Source organism: Schistocerca cancellata, chromosome 7, assembly GCF_023864275.1.
Source record: "Schistocerca cancellata isolate TAMUIC-IGC-003103 chromosome 7, iqSchCanc2.1, whole genome shotgun sequence".
NCBI lineage: Eukaryota > Metazoa > Arthropoda > Insecta > Orthoptera > Acrididae > Schistocerca > Schistocerca cancellata.
In genome coordinates this window covers 111,619,328-111,639,996 of record NC_064632.1, presented here as the reverse complement: position 1 = coordinate 111,639,996, position 20,669 = coordinate 111,619,328, and the positions used below count along the sequence as shown (strand labels likewise).

The window sequence follows — 20,669 nt, the reverse complement described above, 5'->3', positions numbered from 1 at the left end:
GGGGCATTGAGAAAAATGGACATATACTTCTTAAAAAGCTCTGCACATGAAAATTGCATGTTGATACTGTCTAATTCAAATTTCATAAACTGATCATATTTTGGTTATTGATGATGCCTTCTGTAAAGTAAGAAGCCTCAGGTAGGTTGTAATCACTGTCTTATGTAATGTAAAATTTATTTGTAAGTTTTTCTGTGTGTTCCAACTTTGTTTTAAAAAAATGTTGAAATACACAATACTCCAATGAGTGTACCTGGTAATAAATAGGTACTGAGAGGAAGTACACCTTACAGAAAACAGCCATTTCATCTGTTGGTACATCACAGTTCCATCTCCTGCAATTCAATTTCTCCACCTTGTTTGCTGTCTTGCTCATGTTTAAAGGTCTGTAACAGCTGTCTGGTGGCCTAAGTCTCTGACTAGTTAACATGGTCGTTTCAGGACTTCATACCTGGCAATATATCCTTGATCGAACTCAAACGTCACCACAGCATCATACTGAAAGTGTGTGTGTGTGTGTGTGTGTGTGTGTGTGTGTGTGTGTGTGTGTGTGTGTGTGTGTTGTGGCCCAGATTACACTGTTTGACTCAGTGTTCTAGATGCAGTCATGAAGATATTTCTGTAGTAGTACATACTTCAGTTTCTTTCAATACCTCCACTGTGGCAAAATTGGTACACTTGGTCATCAATAAATTTCTCAACAGTTTGCTGTACTTTGATGTATTTGCACTGAAAATGATTTCCTGGAGGGCACAAGCCATGGACATCTTCAAATTTCCCCCACATGTATGCACTTACGTTATTACTGCCGCACACCCATTTGCTTCTGTACGTGACCTACACACTCCAATTTAGTGATACTTGAACTGCTTTGAAATCTTTTTAATTTCTCTCAAATAATTGCCCTCTGAGGTGGGCAATTCACAAAATGAAACTTTTCTGAGAACTCATGGTCAGTCTGCAGTGTTTTAAAGTGAATAAATAAAGGATTGTAATACGGCAGAAACAAAACTCTTAATTTCAACTGGTATGGAGCCCCTTCAGACATCAGGTCAAGGTATTCACGTGGAAAGTATTTGAATTTTATATTTATTGCTTTCTCTAAACAGCATTTTCTCACAAACTCTTGTCTTAATCAGCATGAAGACTCCCAACACTTGGTGAAAAATTGTTTATTAAATGCAATTGCAAATACTTCAAATGTCGGGTAAGCACACCTTTCCCAAAAGATTTTATGCTAGTGTGTTACCAAAAGTTTCAAGCCTTGGATCAAAATGTCTTAACAATTTGAATATTGCTAGTAACTGCTGTATACATTGCACATTTGATGGGAGAGCCATCATACTGCCAAAATGTCAAATACTGGGGCTTCAGTCCTAGTGTTGTGCTAATTGTATTTGTACATAGTGCAGTTAGTGACAAACTGTACATTCACAATGTTGTAGCTGCTATGAACTGCCAGAACAAGATATAATTTTTGATAAGAATACTGTAAGAAAGATTTTACACCAATGGACTGACAGTATGATGTGAAATACTCCATAACAGTTTACTTACTTGGTTACACTAGAGGTAAAAGAAAAATGAAAGTTGTTAACAGTATGGTAAATGCATACAGTTCATGCAGTATGCACATTTGAGGCTAGCTTGTTGGTCACAATTCTCATGGAATCATTATTCCACTAATAGTTCAGAGCAGTACTCAAACGGGGTTCAAAATATGCCAGGGAAGTCTTTGGTGCAGCCACATTGAAGGAAAAAAATTATGCCACTGGAAATTCACAAGCAATTGAATGTCTTTATGCCTTGCATTAATCTTTGAAGGTACTGTACTTGAACTGCGATAAATTTCACAAATTTTTTGTATGGACAAAAGTATGCAGGTTGCACAATGCTGTCCAGTTTGGCTTCTTGATGGAATTACATTTCTTCAGGAACTAGAGTTGTACAGTTTGTCACCTAGTGGCTCTCCATGAGTTAACCAAAACAGGGTTTTTTTTCTTGTAGATTTGGCCACATTACTTGTCTAGGAAGACTTTGTATATCCCCTTTGCCATATTAGCAGATTTGCTAGCAAAAACCTGTGGTACATTTATATTCATATGTGGAGGAAAATGCAGAAATGTTGACTGTTGGCAGCCACAGCAGAAGCTGGCACCATGTTGGTCAGATGGCAAAGAGTCTGGTGAAGTATCCATCACTTAGCAGTTGATGTTAAGCACTAAGAGGAAATGGAAAAGCATTAAAGTGTAGATATCAAATCTTTCCGTTAATAATACAGGGAAATCCAAAATGAATGAGACAAAGTATTCCTGCAACTATAGCAATGACTTTATTTCAGAAATACACATGTATACAGACAGATTAACTTTCATGTCTGAAAGAACAGAAACCACACATACAAGTAATTGATTCACCTTGATGGGCAATATGTACAAAACTTCCAGTGCAAATGCAAATGCACAATATCATTTGACCTCTAGCAGGAATCTTAACATTAACAAGCATGGAGGACTGCAGATAGGTGGTACTAGGTGTGGGTCAGGTGGGAAGAATGCCAAGATAGTCCATGCATTTGAGAAACTGTCCAGATGGTGCAGTGGTTATTGCAACTGTCTAGTAGACAGGAGATCCATGGTTTGAGTCCATCTGTACACATTTTCATTCATTGCTGCCAGTTTGCATAAGTCTTGATGCAGCCGATATAAATCCTCCCCCTCCAATTTGTATGACCTCAGAGTTTAGGTTGGCAGTAATGGAAAGTCACTATTTTTCAACATTGGTGTTGATACAATACACAAACATAAATAATTGTTCAAAGGTATTATGATAAGGATACACAATATTGTCATTATTCCATCCTGGATTTTCTGGTGTTTAATTTTGTTCAATGACATTTTTCGGCCAAGTGGCACTACACTCATAACAGTGCTAGAAGCAACATTTCACTTGATTTGAGTGAAGAAGCATTTGGGTATGCAATACCAATATGCCAGTCAGACAAGAACTTTACACTGGCATAACCTCTTATGTAGTTTCTTCAGCAGACATTTACTCTTGCTTTCAATATCCTGTTTTATAAATTTCCAGTATATTACTGACATTTCATGGAAATGAACAAAGACTTTATTAGGTCTAAAACAGATTTCCTAATTTTTAGAGATGGCTTTGAATATTTCAAACAGGTGGGCATTTTTAGTGACAGCCAAGTGTGAAGCTTTGTTTTCTCATTGAAGAACTGTACAACAGGATGCATTTTACACTATTTGATATAAGTTTAAGTACAAGGGTTTTCTAACACACTGCATGATTAATGTATCTTTCAAAGTGAATTTAATTGTACACCAGTTTGCAGCAACAACTGGGGATGGTAATTGTACCGAACATAATTTTGCTCTATCTTGGTCTTATTCACTAAAAGTAAATGTTTGGCTACCAATGAGGTGCAAGCAGTCACTGATCTACATGCCCTTCTGTTGTCACATCGGAAATATATAAATGTTTTGCCCTAAGTATGTGGAATGTTACTCCACATCTACTAAATATTATTTACTACAATTAGAAGCCAAACCTCTGCGTGACCAGGCCAATGACCACATTAAGTCAGAAGTCAAAGCTATCAATGTGTTGACTGCCATGTAGTCACAGCAGGCGGCTATACTGTACCACCAGCAGCCTCATGGCAGTCGACACGTGTGTGCTGTGCAACTGATCCATTTGTGAGAAAGTAGTGATAATTTCTCTAGCTTCTTGAACACGCATTATCTAGCATGCCTGGTAATAATAATAATAATAATAATAATAATAATAATAATAATAATAATAATAATAATAATAATAATAATAATCCTAAATCACCAGCAATAAGATCACAAACCTGTAACAGTATTTTATGATGGATACAAAAGGACATGATTTATGAATGGATGAAGCAAATTGTTTTTGTGTGACATTTATTTTCCATGACATGTCTGTTCCAAAAACTAATTTCCCCTTGGTTCTTCAAATTGTGTGAACACTACTCCAGATCAAATGATGGACATGGTGAGGTTGCCATCTTCATCAAACAACACATTGAATATAGCCCACTTCCTACCCTGAAGGAAATAACAGATAAGATCTTTCAATGTGTAGCCATAAAGCTTACAGATCTAAATCTTATTGTAACTACAATCTACCGTCCCCCCCTCTGGTAGCATTAATGATTTTCTGTTACAAATGGACTTGTTTCTATCCAAAATAAGTCAGAGGAAACAGGATGTGATTATATGTGGTGACTTTAATATAGACTTTCTCACCCACAACAGAAACAGGGAAACATTAACATTGCAAAAACTTATAATCTGTATGGCCTTGTAAACAAGCCCACTAAAATAACACCCACATCCAAGACAGCTCTAGATCAAATTTTTGCAAATAGAAATAAACTTAACCCAACTCTAGAAGTATACAATACAGGATTCAGCGACCACCAAGCTGTCATTCTAAAGGTCGATGTTAGCAAAGATACCTCAAACCCAGTCCCACCTAAAACTTTACGAAGGTTTGTCACCCAAGAAAACTTGAACAAGCTAAATGAAAGCTAAAAGAAAAGTGGAGAGAGATGTACACAGCCAATGATGTCAACATGAAATTCAACATATTTCTTGACAAAATGACCCACCACTTTGAAGAGGCCTTTCTGCAAAAACCAGTAAGAATAAATAATAATAATAGAAACAAGAGTTGGATTACACCAGCTATAAAAATCTCTTGCAAACATAAAAGAATACTCCACATGTTATGTAAACAAAGTAGTGACTCCCCCAACTAACAGAATACTATAAAAACTACACATGTATCCTAAGAAGAGTGATAAGATAAGCAAAAAGGATGCAGAATGATGAGTCCATTGACAAATCCAGCAATAAAGTAAAAGCAATGTGGAATATTATAAAAAGGGAAAGAGGGGAAATGAAAGCTTCACACACGAACATAGAAATCAAACTCCACAATGAATCTATATCTAATCCCGAAGTTGTGGTGAACTCATTCAATAATTTCTTTACAAGTATAGCTGAAAAACTGGTCCAAAATAATCCTAACACAAATTACCAACCTGCAAACCAAAAATATCACACATGTGCAGAGTCAATTTTCATTACCAAAGTCACTGAAAATGATGTTGCAAAAGTCCTGAGAGAGTTAAAAAATTCATATTCGGCTGGAATTGATGGTATCCCAGCAGCTGTAATCAAAAATTGTGAACACACAATTGCTGAACCATTAACTCACCTCTGTGACTGTTCTTTCCAGGCAGGTATCTTCCCTGAAGCTCTGAAACTTTCTAAAGTAATTCCTGTCTTCAAAAAAGGTGATGATAAAGTTATGAATAACTACAGGCCTATCTCAATCTCATCCTGCTTTTCTAAAGTTTTTGAAGAAATGATATCCAAAAAAATGATGGACTTCATTGGAAAAAAAAAATACTAAGTTTAGCTCAACATGGGTTCAGAAGCAACAAATCTACTGAAACTGCAGTATATGATTGCATAAATACGCTTTTAGAACTGTTAGATAGAAAACAACCCATAACAGGCATATTTCTGGATCTGTCGAAGGCTTTTGACACTGTTGACCACAAAATATTACTGGAAAAATTAGAACACTACGGTATCAGAGGAATTGCAAACAACTGGATTGCTACATTCCTAACCAATCGGATGCAGGGAGTCAGCATGAAATATACTAATAGACAAAGCAACTCAATAACCAAAATACTATCAAGTAATGAAACTGTAAAGCAAGATGTTCCACAGGGCTCAGTATTGGGACCCCTACTTTTCCTCCTGTATATTAATGTCTTGAGCCTGAATGTTGATGCACACAAAACAATAATATTTGCTGATGACACAACTGTACTCCTCACAGGGGAGAATACAGAGGCTGTGCAAAAAGCTGTGAACTTGGCTACTGATCAACTCAGTTAATCTGTTGATTTTTGCCCAGTTGCTATCAACACCAAAAAGACAGCTTCCATGAACTTCCACACAACACAAAATGCATTTCCTCTCAGCCATCTGTCACTATAAATAACCAGTCAATAGATACCGACACTGTTTTCAAATTCCTAGGTCTGTGGGTTCAAGATAACCTGAAATGGAATACACATACAGGAAAGGTAAATGCCAGGATTTGTACTGGCTGTTATGCATTGAGTGTACTGAAAACTTGCTAGCCTGAAAACATCAACCAGTGCATACTACGCTTACATACAAGCCCACCTAAAATATGGTGTAATATTCTGGGGAAATGCTCCAACTGCTCTGAGCACATTCAGAATCCAGAAGAGAGCAATGAGGATTATTACTGGGAGCAAACCCAGAGACTCCTGCAAACCCATCTTCAGAAAGTTGGAAATCCTTACACTGCCTTGCCTCTACATTCTTGAGACTCTAAAATTCTTCAGAAAACACATAGTGCCAACTGACACCAGAGTCGTAAAAAATAATGAAATACATGAACACAACACCAGGAAAAACGCAAACCTGCATGTTATACGTACAAACACTCAACTGTGTAAAAAGAGAGTTTTCCACATGGGCCTCCAACTGTTCAACAATCTTCCCACTAGTATTAAGTCCATCGAAGACAACATAAAATTTAGCAAAGCTGTGAAGTCATATTTGTTGTGTCACTGCTTTTACTCTGTAAATGAATACTTAGAACTGTAATCTTGCTGTTTGTGTTAAATTGAAAACATTGAGCAATATAATACATTAGGATACCATAGGCTTACGTTAATATATGTTAACAATGTTAAATGATATTTTCAGACATCTGCAACACACTGTGTACCATCAAATCATATGGAATAAATAAATAAGAGAGTTTAAATTTCACACAATGGCCTCACATCTGCCATCACTGAAGCAAACTGAATACCCATCCTCCATTTTATCTATAGTCTGGGCGTCATCGATGTGCCCCCCATGAAATTGACTTTGATTAACATCAAATAACTCATGCTTGATGTAGACACAACTGCAAGATGACTTGTGACTTTTTTTTTTTTTTTGTCCGGCCATGATAACTTCTTGCTGCTCACAAAGTAAATCAATGCAAAATGAGCAGATACAATCATGAAGAAGATTATGGTAAACTTCATAATGCATCGTGGTTAGCTAATGGAAACGGTATTTTTGTTGTATATAAAAGGAGTATGATTATTAATTTACAGATTTATTGTATGCTACACATGACTTAAAAGAGTATTACTGACCAAATTTTTGAAAGTTTACTTTCTGAGCCCTGGTTGTGCGTTTTCAAATTTTTCTGTAAGTGTTGTGGAAAGTTAAAGACAGATGGGACTGCTGTGGACGAAAGACACCTCTGATTTATTTCTGTTGTACATGTATTTATTTTCAAAGTGATTTGAGCAGATGTAGCTCACTGTAGTTTTAAAGAGTTTGTTCAGTTTCACATTTGCTGCCCACCTCTACATGAGCTTCTGTTATTTCAATTCTTACAACTGAATGCTAAACATTCTTTAGGCAGCCTTAATGTATATTTTGCTAAACAAATTGCAAAGAAAAATTAAGTGATTCACTAAATAACGCAGTTCACTAACCATATAGACAAATAATAGACTGGCTTCTCTCAATGTTCTGACCACTGTCAATAGGGATGCCGATTTAATCTTGGTTGCTACAGGGAATGCTGTAACTCATTTGTTAGTCATTCTCTGAAATTTAAACTTGTTGGTAGTACCTCTTCCAGTGAGAAATAAGGCGTAGTGATTGATATCACAGGTGGCATTGTTCACTATGTGTAAATAAGACTGGGCCCGCTTCTTAATTTTATGTTCTTATGAACTCAGTTTCAGGATGTAGGACTGTCACTTGGTGAGATATGGTTACTTACCTTCCCTCCCAGGCTTTAGCCATCTATGACTGGTTGGTTCAGTTCTCACATGCCTAATTCAAATTAAAGCAGTCACAATGACAATTATAAAAATATATATTTTAATTAATTGTCCTCTGTATCTACAGTATAATTAGTCTACAAAGTCCTTTAAATTTCAAATTTTGCACCATATACTTCTTGCAACTCCTCTGCGTCTGAAAGAATATCACTTTATATGTGCAAGTACAGCAGACCTCCTGTCAGTATTTTGGAAGAGTGCTCGTATCAACTTTTTCACTTCTGCTGGTGCAAAGTAATGAGCTAATGGACCTTTTCCATCACACCATCTAGCTTCTATACCCTTCAAGTTCTCTCCCAGGACAATAGCAAGTTCTTGAAAACGCAGCCACAGCTTCACATACCTAACAACTTCCTTTGGGTCCTGTCCAAAGAAGAGAGCGCAATACACAAAATTAGAAATTTTAAAATACTACTAATTCATCATTACAATCGCAACTACATAAACAAATTTTACTCATAGGACACAATGAAGTGAATATTATAGCAATATAATAAAAATCAGCAGCATTTGATTTGGCATGCACTCTTATGTATTGGAAAGTAACTCATTTGGAAATATATCTAAAAACAAAGATGATGTGACTTACCAAACGAAAGCGCTGGCACGTCAATAGACACACAAACATACACACAAAATTCTAGCTTTTGCAACCAATGGTTGCTTCATCAGGAAAGAGGGAAGGAGTTGGAAAGACGAAAGGATTTGGGTTTTAAGGGAGAGGGTAAGGAGTCATTCCAATCCCGGGAGCGGAAAGACTTACCTTAGGGGGAAAAAAGGACAGGTATACACTCGCACACACACACACATATCCATCCACACACATACAGACACAAGCAGACATATACAGAGGCAAAGAGTTCGGGCAGAGATGTCTAAACTCTTTGCCTCTGTATATGTCTGCTTGTGTCTGTATGTGTGTGGATGGATATGTGTGTGTGCGCGCGCGAGTGTATACCCGTCCTTTTTTCCCCGTAAGGTAAGTCTTTCCGCTCCCGGGATTGGAATGACTCCTTACCCTCTCCCTTAAAACCCAAATCCTTTCGTCTTTCCCTCTCCATCCCTCTTTCCTGACGAAGCAACCGTTGGTTGCGAAAGCTAGAATTTTGTGTGTATGTTTGTGTGTCTATCGACGTGACAGCGCTTTCGTTTGGTAAGTCACATCATCTTTGTTTTTAGATATATTTTTCCCACGTGGAATGTTTCCCTCTATTATATTTATTTGGAAATATGATATAGATAACACTTGGTTTTTATTTTGTGGAATCTGTATTATTTTCTCCTCTCCAGAAAATTAATCCAAAATAGTGACAAAGGGCTTTGGGCATATTGCACCTCAGTAGTTCCACAACATTCAACAGCTCTTTCAGATTACGCAACTTACATGGCCAAACTATACCAAGGTGTGGATAATGTTAGCTTTTAGCTGACGCAGTAGGGCTATCCAGGAAGAACGCTCCATTTGGTTGTAAGCACTGGGATTGTAAAAGCAAGGTAAATAGATTTTTTAAACTCAACCTTTGTATTACTTCTCTATGTGATAACCATTCCGATTTATGCATTTCACATCTCTTCAGAAATTTACAAATTCCCTCTGCATATAATTCTGCCACGAGCTTGGACCCAATGAGCAAAGAACTTTTGGTGACATAATTCTTTAGTCACAGTCTCATTCAACACACTATGACAAATCTGCAGGAAGTTGTTTTGCAGCTGAGACATTGTTAAACACCATTTTCATCAATTTTCTATATCTGTTTTTGAGTACAGTGGACAGCCACTTCTGTAAACATAGTGAACAGTTCACGTACTGATGTGCAACACCTTACTTCATAACGTTAGTTTTATACACAGAAATTCTGAAATGTGTGTCAAAAGCTTTACGATGTTTTGCCAGTAAAGGGAGAGTTACAGAATGTCTTTCACATTTGGCAAGATTTTTCAATCACAATGCTTGCTTTGAAAGGTTACTGTTGGTAAAATAGAAGAAATGTGGCTTTCTTGTTATTTCAGTTCTAAGCCCATTGACCTAGTGAGTCTTCCAGTCCCTCCACTACTTTCCCACACACAATGAAAATAAGGTTACTTCCTCACATCATTAACATTCAGGCACAGATTGTAGTTTGACAGCTGTCTGCTATAGAACATTAACTGATAGTATTTGAAGAGTTGAACAGTGAAGTATAAAGGTTACTCTTGACCAGACTGTTGTTCTGTGATATGCACTTACTTCCTTTTTGTGGCAAGGCAGTTACACTCAGGTTGCATGGTACTATTTTGTTAAGCTTAAACATCAAAAAGTGCAATTACCAGATGATAAATATTTCTGTACTTTCTTGTTCCATGTACCTCGAAAATTTACTTAAACAGTTACAGATAACAAAATAATTTCTTCTGTGAGAAACTTTCAGATATTCTATAATGAAGACATTATATATTACTGAAAAACGAAATAAAGAGCCATTCTGGTCAATTAAGGAATTGTGCAGCTGAAGATTCTTTATCAAAAATATCTTTACAATATTTCATTGTTTATAAGTACGAGGGTAATCCCAAAAGTAAGGCCTCCTATTTTTTTATAAGTACATAGACCTGTTTATTTCTACAATGGTTTACACCAGTTTACAGTTTGAACATTTAGCTACTTTTCGACATAATCACCATTTCTGTTGATGCATTTTTGTAGACGCTGTGGCAGTTTTTGTATGCCCATGTCATACCAGCTCACCACCATGCTCACCTCGTCATCGGAGCTGAGTCGCTGGGACCACAATTAATGCTGGCAGGTACTGTGAGACACTGAAAAAACTCAAATGGGCTCTCCAGAACTGGAGAAGAGTAATGTTGAGTAAGAGCGTACACATTCTCCATGACAACGCTCGCCCATACATCGCTTGGCGAACGGTTGCTGTCCTGCAACAGTTTCAGTGGAAAATAATCACCCACCCACCTTATAGTCCTGACTTGGCACCCAGTGCCTGTTCCCTAAGATAAAAGAACATTTGGCCGGAAAGCGATTCAGCTCTGACGACAAGGTGAAAGAAGAGGTTCATAACTTTCCGAACAGCATGGCGGTGAGCTGGTATGACGTGGGCATACAAAAACTGCCACAGCATCTACAAAAATGCATCGACAGAAATGGTGATTATGTCGAAAAATAGCTAAATGTTCAAGCTGTAAACTGATGTAAACCATTGTAAAAATAAACAGGTCTATGTACTTAAAAAAAAAATAGGAGACCTTACTTTTGGGATTACCCTCGTATTAATGAGGAGGGCATAAACAAAACTGAAATTCGGGAGAGAAATGCCATTTTATTGATCCAAAATTTATGAATAGCAAAATGCAGTATTTGCCAATTCTGACTCATTTCATTCTCACGCTGTCAGTCATCATGTGCTGGTGCACAGTGTATGCTCCCTTAGCAGATTATGGGAACTACCTGAAAGCACTCTTTGTTTCTCAAGTACTGACAGACTAAGCAGCATAAAAAACAACATCAAATTTATTATGCTGATGGTAATTGGAAGTGTGCTGTTGCCTGTTTGAGAATGACATGAGATGGGAACTGATCACAATGGATTTCCAAATAAAGAGATAATCAATAGTGGGAAAATGATAAACGATCTATCAGATGAAGGTGTATCCTATTTGTTTAGGAAGATGTGTTTCTGAAATAAATTCAGAATATTACATGTTACACTCAAGAAATATTACATTTTCTGGGGGCCTAGTGCAAGCTGGAATGTGATTTTCATCAGTCATTTTATTGGCTACCAATTGGATCTGCCACCCACCGCAGAGCCTGGCCTGGTGGTGAAACATCACTAAGTGTGTTGCACTCAATGTGTTAAATGGATGTAAATGTTAATTCTGGATTAAAAGTTTGTTGAAGAATTGATGTCCAAATCTTTGACATACACAATCATAAAAGTAATGGAGAATTCAGAAAATCAGTAGGGTATATCTGTGACCTGCAAGTATGAATGGAAGTATTCGAAACAAAAGCTGAGAAGCTGTCGCATAATTTAGCCAAGTGTTCTGAAGATGATATACAGTCACAGAAGACACATCAGCATACTAGGACACATATTTAACAAGATACATTTGCTACTTATATCTAATGCAGAGATACATTTTTACGATAATGGAAATTCCAGGATGGAAATGATAAAGGATTACCCTATTGTCAAGGGTGCGTTGGCTTTACATTTTACTGTTTAACATTTTATTTGCTTAGTGTATGTGGAGTTACACTTTCCAGTACCTATTATTGAGAGTATAGGAACAAAATTATATTCTCTCTTTTTTTTCACAATTCATTTGGTTATCAGTTATGTTTAACTACTTGTTATGTGCACATAAGTGATGCATAATGAGAATAGCTTGAAATATCAAGAGATGAACACTAAAAATCGTGCACTTCAGATACTCACCTCATATAAACTAAGCAAAAAAACTATAACGACTTATGACAACACTGCTTTAACATGTTTAGGAGAAGATTCCTGAAATGACTTTCAGACTATTTCCTTACCATTCCAATCTAGAATAGTGTGTGGAAGACATGAACATCTGAATCTTTATGCGCAAGTTCCAATTTCTCTTAATTTATATTTGGCATTCAAAGGAGAAAGTTGGCGATTGTAATTTTGTGAAAATATCACATGGCAACAAGAACGCCTTTGTCAGTGCAACTTTGCTTATCATACCTGTGACCCTCCCTCTCATCCATTTTATGATAATACAACATGAGCTGCCATTCTTTGAACTTTTTCGGTGTCCTCCATCGATCCTACCTGGTAAAGACAAATGCAGTGTAGGCAATCTTTTTAGTAGGTTTGTTGCATCTTGTGCCTTCTAACATTTCTGCCAATACAACACAGTCACTGGTTCACCTTTCTCATATTTTCTGTGTGATGGTTCCAATTTAAATTGTTTGTAATTTTAATCCCAATGTATTTATCTGAATTACTGATCTTTAAATTTTACTCCTACAAATAGTCTGTCCAACTCATTTTGTGATTAATTTTGATCTTCTTATACCTTTACTAGACGGTAATGACAGCATTGTGAGCAAACACCTAAGACCATTGCTCAGGTTGTCTCCTAAATTTTTTACACACTCACTTTAAGAACGGTGGAGGGAATGGTTATAACACTTCCTTGGTAAAACCGTACATTGACTTGTTTCTCCATTTATGGAACACAGTGAATGAGTAAGTGAATGCCAATCAACTGTAGGTGAATAGTTGCCTACCCTCATTTGTTTAAAGGCACATTATTTGGTTTGACATTTTACTGTTGAAAATTTTATCCACTTTTGTATATGACACTAGATGTTTCAGTATAGGAACAAAAAGGTATATTTAAAAAAAATGGCCAGACATTTTAATTATTTACATTTCATTCTGTCATAAATTAAGTTTAATCATTTGTTATGTGCACATATGTGACACACCATTAGAGTAATGTTCATCAGAAATTTTTGAAGTATTAGAGGTGATCATGAAAACTAAAGCACTTGAGATTCTCAGCTCACATAAATATAAAGTAATAAAATAAACACTTGTTTTGATAACACGACAACATTGGAAATATCTCAGGAAACTACACAAGTTTGACTATGATAATTACCTTTTGACATTCATCATTGTTTGCTCCATTCACATCCACTTCTCTGTTGTAAATCTTCTGCAATCTTTTTCACACTGAGAAGTACAATTTTTTCTGAATACATTGAATGTTGGAGTTATTCCATATAACTTCTCAGTACTGGAAATATAACTTCCAGGTGCAGAAGCAGACGTAACATATTTCAGATTTCTTTTTTGCAGTATGGTTTTACATAGTACTAAGTTCACAAATGTTACCATAGCTTAGGTAGAATTTTCTTGTCATTGGGATGAGTGGAAGGCTTTCTATACAGTCCACCTATCTGATGGATGATGCTCTTCTTTGTTGGCTCATAACCAATGATATAGGTGAATTTTCCCAAATTGGAAACATTGCTTTTGGCACAGCTTCCTAATGCTTGCTGGGTACTTTTGTGTTTCCCTGTCTCAACAGACCTCTTCATAATAGTGCAGTGTGAAGTCCTGCCAAAAGGCAGTACAATGCAGATTAAAGGTAAGTGGTCAACGAGGGGCAGAACCATTAATGCTAGTATGTTACGTTCCAGTTTATTCTTGCTATTTGATATAAGAGCAGGAAAGAATCCAAATACAGTTTCCAATGTTACAAACCCAAGTGGACAACTGCTGAATGAACATCACTGAGTGCAGCTCTTCATTTCATGAACCTGTTGAAGCTTCATGCACTCTTGATATACTTTTATAGGTGGTTATTCTGCAAAATTGGTAGAAAGCAGCTTTTGTTCTGGCAAGGTTTTTATCTTTACTGCCTAAATTTTCATAAATTTAGCACACGGATGACTCAGAACATTATAAACACCTGCCTATTAGTGTATTAATTCACCTTTGGAATGCATTAAAGCAGAGGTTGTGCATGGAATGGATTAGACATGTCCTTGGTAGGTTTCAGGAGATATGTGCCACCAGATGCGTATACAAAGGTCACATAGCTCTCATAAATTGTGTGTTGGTGGTTTGTAGGCACAGAACTGGCACTTAATAGTGTCTTGGATGTGTTCCATCACATTCTGATCAAAGTGAATTTGGTGGCTGAGACATTAACATTACTACACTTTCATGCCCCTCAAACCATTGCAGCAGATTCCAGACTTGTGACCCAGGCAGTAATTTTGCTGGAAGTTGCCACTGACATAGGGATAGGTAACAAGTGTGAAGGGATGCAGGCTGTCCACAGTAAAGTCTGTGTACTCCATAGCTGTCATGGTGCCTCTGATGATTACCCAAGATCCTGTGGAAGCCCAACTGAATGCATTCAAAGCGCAATATGAGTACTGCCCTCAGCACCCTGCATCTGTAGGAGGTGCATGTTTCGAGCAGCCATTAGCCTATCTGACGGCCTACCTGGACACAACCATAAACTTGTTATAACCAGAAACACGAGTCTTCAACCAGGAGACACATTTCCATTGATCCACAGTCCAATCTCTATCCCATGTCCACTGCAGTCTTAACGACACTGGAACAGGGTAACAGCCACCAGCTTTCCCATTTCTGAGATGCTTGTTCCCAGGCACTGGGCCATAATAATCTGCCCTTTGCCAAAATTGCTTATGTCAATCAAATTCTCCATGTATGGCCCCTGTTGTCACTACAATGATTCTCCTTTCATCTCTGCTCCACCTATGTACTTACTGCTTCACATGCCCGCAACATCACCAAGTGGCAGTAAATCTTGCAGTGGGCAATGGTAATAATGTTTTGGCTCATCAGTGAGTGTTTTGCACTTCCTCAAATGTGACCCTCATACCATCAACAGTGGTGTAAAGTATCTATTTTGGATAGGGGACTGAATACAAATTTTCATATAATTCCTCTGCTGTTGGAGGATGGTCTTGTGGCTAATCCAAAATGGCCATGTAGAAGGTGCATTGAATACATTGAAACAATTACAAACCACATGGCTGGATGCAAAAAACACAAGGTAGAACTAAGTACAACATTAACACACATACTGTGAGGCATGCACACTGCCACAAGTGTTCAATGTACGTCTGAAACTGGTGGAATGAAACTGATCTGCTAGTAAAAACCATTATAGATAAGTGATGAGAGGAGGGACTATAGGTTAATGGAAAGTGCCAGAGTCTTAAACATAGTACAGCCAGGCAAGAAGAGTGGCAAGGTGTACAGTCCACTAATATCCCAGATTATGTTAGTGAGAGAGGTGTCACCCAAGGTGAAAACTGCATGGTGGTGGCTGCAATCGACACAGTAAGTAAAACAAAAAACATCTCTGAAATTGGTCTCCATGGCTGATGAATGGAATATCAGTTGTCTGAGCTTCTTAGACATTGCCTAACCCACTTTGAAAATAACTGTTATGTGATATTAATACATGATAAGGCAGTCGGACAGTGAGTGAGTGAGTGTAATTTTTTTACTCTAAATGGATAGGATTCTGCGAGTTGACTTCTTGTGTTGCAAAAATCAATTTGGGGTAAACTATTCCTGTAAGTTATTATTTTTATTTAGTTTTTGATGCTACTGGAGAACACAAAAATATGCGGTTTGGAACTTTAATAGTGGCAACTATTTATTTACAGTTCATACAAAATAGATACGTGTTTCAAAGTTTTACTGACCTTCAAAGTAGTCACCAGCATTGTGTATAACTTGTTGCCAGCGATGTGGAAGTCATAGGATACTCTTTAGCATTGCCAGTTGTGTTTACAGTTCGAGTGGCCTGGTCTATTGCACACGAATTTGTAGCATTTCTGAAGCGAATGCCGTGAAGTGTTTCCTTCAGTTTAGAAATCGAGTTGAACTTAACGAGGGCTTAGGTCAGGGGAGTGCAGTAGGTGGTATAGCCCTTAGCAGCCCCATCAGTCAAACAAATCAGTAACAACTTGCACTGTATGTGCTTGAGCATTGTCCTGCAAAATGATAGTCAGGTCCTGCAGAATGTGTCATCACTTCCGTCTCTATGCTGTTCATTTTTGGAACACAACCTACAACTTTGAAGGTCAGAGAAACTTTGAAACCCGTATCTATTTTGTACGAGCTGTAAATAAATAGTTGCCACTATTAAAGTTCCAACCCTCATATATGCCATTCTGGTACAGTAACAATGGTTGCTGTGGTCTTCAGCCCCAAAACTGTTTTGATGCAATGTTCTGTGATAGTCTATACTGTACAAGTCCCTCTAATCTCTGCGTAAGGAACTGCAATCTATATCCACTTGTTAGTCAAGTTGTGCCATACATTTCTTCTCTTCCAATTTAACTCAGTGCCTCTTCATTATTTATGCAATCCAATCAAATAATCTGTAGCATTCTTTTGTAGCTCTCCATTTCATAAACTTATTAACTTCTTGTGTGTCTTGTTTATTAGATTTATGTGCGAGATACCACTCTGGACAGATGCTTTCAGGGAAGACATCCTAACACTAAAATTTATATTACTTTCAGAAATGCTTTCCTTGCTATTGCCATTCTGCATTTTGTATCCTCTCTAATTCGACCATTGTCACAGAGATGATCTTCTAAGTCCTTTGTAGTCTCTTACAGAATTACAATGTCATCTTCAAACCTTAATGTTTTTATTTTTTTCCCTGAACTTTAATTCCTTTCCAAATTTTTCCTTAGTTTCCTTGACTGCCTGCTCAATGTATAGATTAAATAACCTGGGCGATAAGCTACAGTCTCCCTTCTCAACTACTGCCTCCCTTTCCTCGTACAATTGCAGTCTGGTTTGTGTACAAGTTGTAAATAACCTATTGTTCCCCCATTTTCTCCTTGCCAAAGAGTGTATTCCAGGTAACACTGTCAAAACTTTCTCAAGATCTGCAAGTGCTTAATGTTGTTTTGTGTTATCTAACCTATCCTCTAAAGACAAATCATTGTGTCAGTATTACCTTGCCTTGCCCCTACATTTCTCAGGAACTCCAACACTGATCTTCCCTGATTTCAGTTTCTCCTAGACTTTCCTTCTGTTAATGGTGTGTGTTTTGCACCCATAAACTGGTGGTTCAGCAATATTCACACATGGCAGCACTAGCCCCCAAAAAAGTCGGGATTATTACATCCTGAAGGCATTTCCATACAGTAAGGATATTCATGGAATGAGCATCAGATTGCAGAACTTGATTTGCCGGTGCTGTAACTAACAAATACATGTGTAAAAGAGTGTTATTAAAGTTGTCATCTTCACACAAAATGTAAACAAACTGTTACTGAAGACATGTAGCAGTTCTGGTTTGAAGTTGGTGATACGCACAGCATACTATGCTCACTCTGTAAATGTTCCAATGTATGGGTCTTGCTCCTGTCTCATTTATGTTGTGTACCAGGCAGAATAGTTTTAAAAAATCTCCCAAGTATATGAATAATTATGAGGAAATGTCTTTTACTTCAGGTGCCTTGTTTCATTTTGCATTTTTCAGTGCTATGTCAAGTTCATCTTGCAGTAAGCCTATCATATCTTCCATCTACCATCATCAAATTCAAATTCTTCTTCCCATTCCATAAAGTGTCTTTCTTTCCTTTTGTTCAGTCCTTCAATATGTTCCTTCAACATTTCAGCCTTCCCTTCTTCGCTTAGAACTGGCTTCCCATCTGAGCTCTTCATATTCATACAGCTATTGCTCTTTCCTCAAAAGATCATTAATTTTCCTGTATATTACATCCATTTTCCAACAGTCACACAGGCTTCTTAGCCATTCCTGCTAAGCCACTTCACATTTTCTGTCAATCTCATTTTTTAGACACCTAGTCCCTTTTGTCTGTTCATTTGCTGCATTCTTGTATTTTCTCCTTTTGTCAATTAATATCTTGTGTGATACTCAAAAATTTCTACTGAATCTTGTCTATTTACAGGGTTGCCACAAGTTTCCCCAAGTGAAATTACCTGATTTCCAGACAAGTTTTCGCATTTTTCTCTGACAAATTTTGAGATCTCAGGGGTAAGAAAAGACATAATTTGACCAAAAAAAAGTAAGGACTTCTGTATTTCTAAATGTGTGAACAAAATCTCAAGTACTAACATCAAAATCTTTTGTCATGAACTGTTTTTAGATGGAGAAAGCAAGCCAAATGGTATACATGTTTCATTAAGACCACTGACATTATTTCAATAGAACAAAACTCATGTGGTGACAAAAATAAGCATTTTGTTGGAGTCGCAAGGCAGATTTAAGATACCTTCACTGCTTCCACAAATAACCTCAGAAAAAAGTAGGCCTCTTGAAAGAAATGTATAAGGTAGAGAAGAGTTGTGTAAACCAACACTACAGGTGACAGATAATAAGATGTTGGTTCTACTCTTTTTTTTATTTTTTGAGCTTTTCCTCATTACAGAGGCTTATCTCCAACATAATAATTTACTTGGAAAATACAATACAAACAATAAACGTTCTTAAACTATAATCTCAAAATATTTCTCCAGGTGTTTCGATCTTGCGTGTCCTCTTCCTCTGCGCCCATTCTCCTCATTGTGTGCTGTACATTTTGGAGCCAGGTGGTCACAGGTCGTCTTCTTCTTCTCCCCTCTGGTTCCCACTCCAGTATCAGTTTTGGTATTCTGGCTTCCTCCATTCGTCGTACATGCCCGTACCACTGTAATTTCTTCCTATCCATTACATCATATATTCTTTCTTTTATTTCCATTCTCCTTATTACTTCGGTGTTCCTTATCTTTTCTTTCCTGGAGATTCTTGCCGATCTTCTCCAAAAGTCCAACTCTAGAGCTTGTAATTTTTTAATGTGCTTCGTGTTAATTGTCCAGGTCTCCATTCCATACAGAACTACACTCTCTAATATGGATTTGTATATTAATTTTTTAGTTCTGCTCATTACATTCCTGCTCCATAAGACTGAGTTAATCATCCCAATGACCCTCCGTCCGCTACTAATTCTTTTATTGATTTCTGACTCTGATTTTCCCTCGATTTCTAAAATGTATCCCAAATAACAGAAAGTGTTTACCTTTTTGATTTTCTTTCCTTCAATGTATAGCTCATCTGAATCATTAGTCAAGTATTCTGTTTTTTTGGTAATTAATCTTCAAACCCCAAGTTTTGTATGCTACTGCTAGTTGGTTGCACATATAGTTAGCATCCTCCTCATCTTGTGCTATGACTACTTGATCATCAGCAAATAATAAATGATGTAGGTAAACTCCATCTCTTATTTCTAATCCCATACTATTACATTTACGAGACCATGTTCTAAGACTAATCTCTATATAGATTTTAAATAATGATGGTGACATGGGGCAGCCCTGTAAAAGGCCTTTGCTTGTTCTAAATTTCTGTGAAAGTTTATTACCAACTTTCACTTGGCAAATGTTATCTTTATACATTTGTTGTATTATTTTAATCAAGGAAGGGTTTATGTTTGCCATATGTAGTGCTCTCCAAAGTAATTTTCTTGGAACAGTATCAAGCGCTTTTTCTAGATCTATGAAAATTAATCCTATACTTTTTGATTTTTCCCTATGTTTCTCCAAAATCTGCCGTAATGTGAAAATATGGTCTACACATGATCTCCCAGCCGTGAATCCACATTGTTCTTCTTGGGTTCTAAAATTTTTTTCCAGTTTGTTTTTAATTACTTTCACAAAAATTCTCATTAATGTGTTTGTAACACAAATTCCTCAATAGTTTGAACAAATTTTGCGATCCCCTTTCTTAAATATTGCATTAATGTAACCTAGCTTCATCTCTTTGGGTATTGAACCTCCATGTATCATTTTGTTGAAGAGCTGGTTCTACTCTGTTATGCCTATTATTCTACACGTATTGTGTGATTTTTATTTCAAGAAATACACGAGTACATAGCATACAAACTGCCAGCGACTGCCACAATTTTCTTCTTCTTACTGTCCGTACTTTCTAATAGATAAACTACTTTCAAAGTGGTAAAATTTACTAGAATACATAACATGTCTGTAAAATGCCACACTATACAATTTACTTTTGGTGAGACAGTCACAATTCCTGAAATCCATCGTCCGTGACCTCTGGCCTGCCGAGGAGCACCACAGTCCAAGGTCCATGGATAAACCATGAAAATCCGCTGCATTATGCCACACGCAGACAGACCTGGCCTTCAGGC

The 20,669-nt window shown here is 37.1% G+C and overlaps 1 protein-coding gene across 1 annotated transcript in view; it reads right to left on the bottom strand.

Moving 5' to 3' along the window:
* Positions 1 to 7,980: 7,980 nt before the first annotated feature.
* Positions 7,981 to 20,669, bottom strand: part of LOC126092094 (centromere/kinetochore protein zw10 homolog) — a 229,570-nt gene continuing 216,881 nt past the window's right edge. Inside the window, exon 10 of the mRNA XM_049907517.1 lies at positions 7,981 to 8,326. Coding sequence (XP_049763474.1) covers positions 8,111 to 8,326 — 216 coding nt within the window. The 3' untranslated portion in view covers positions 7,981 to 8,110. The remainder of the gene's footprint in view (positions 8,327 to 20,669) is intronic.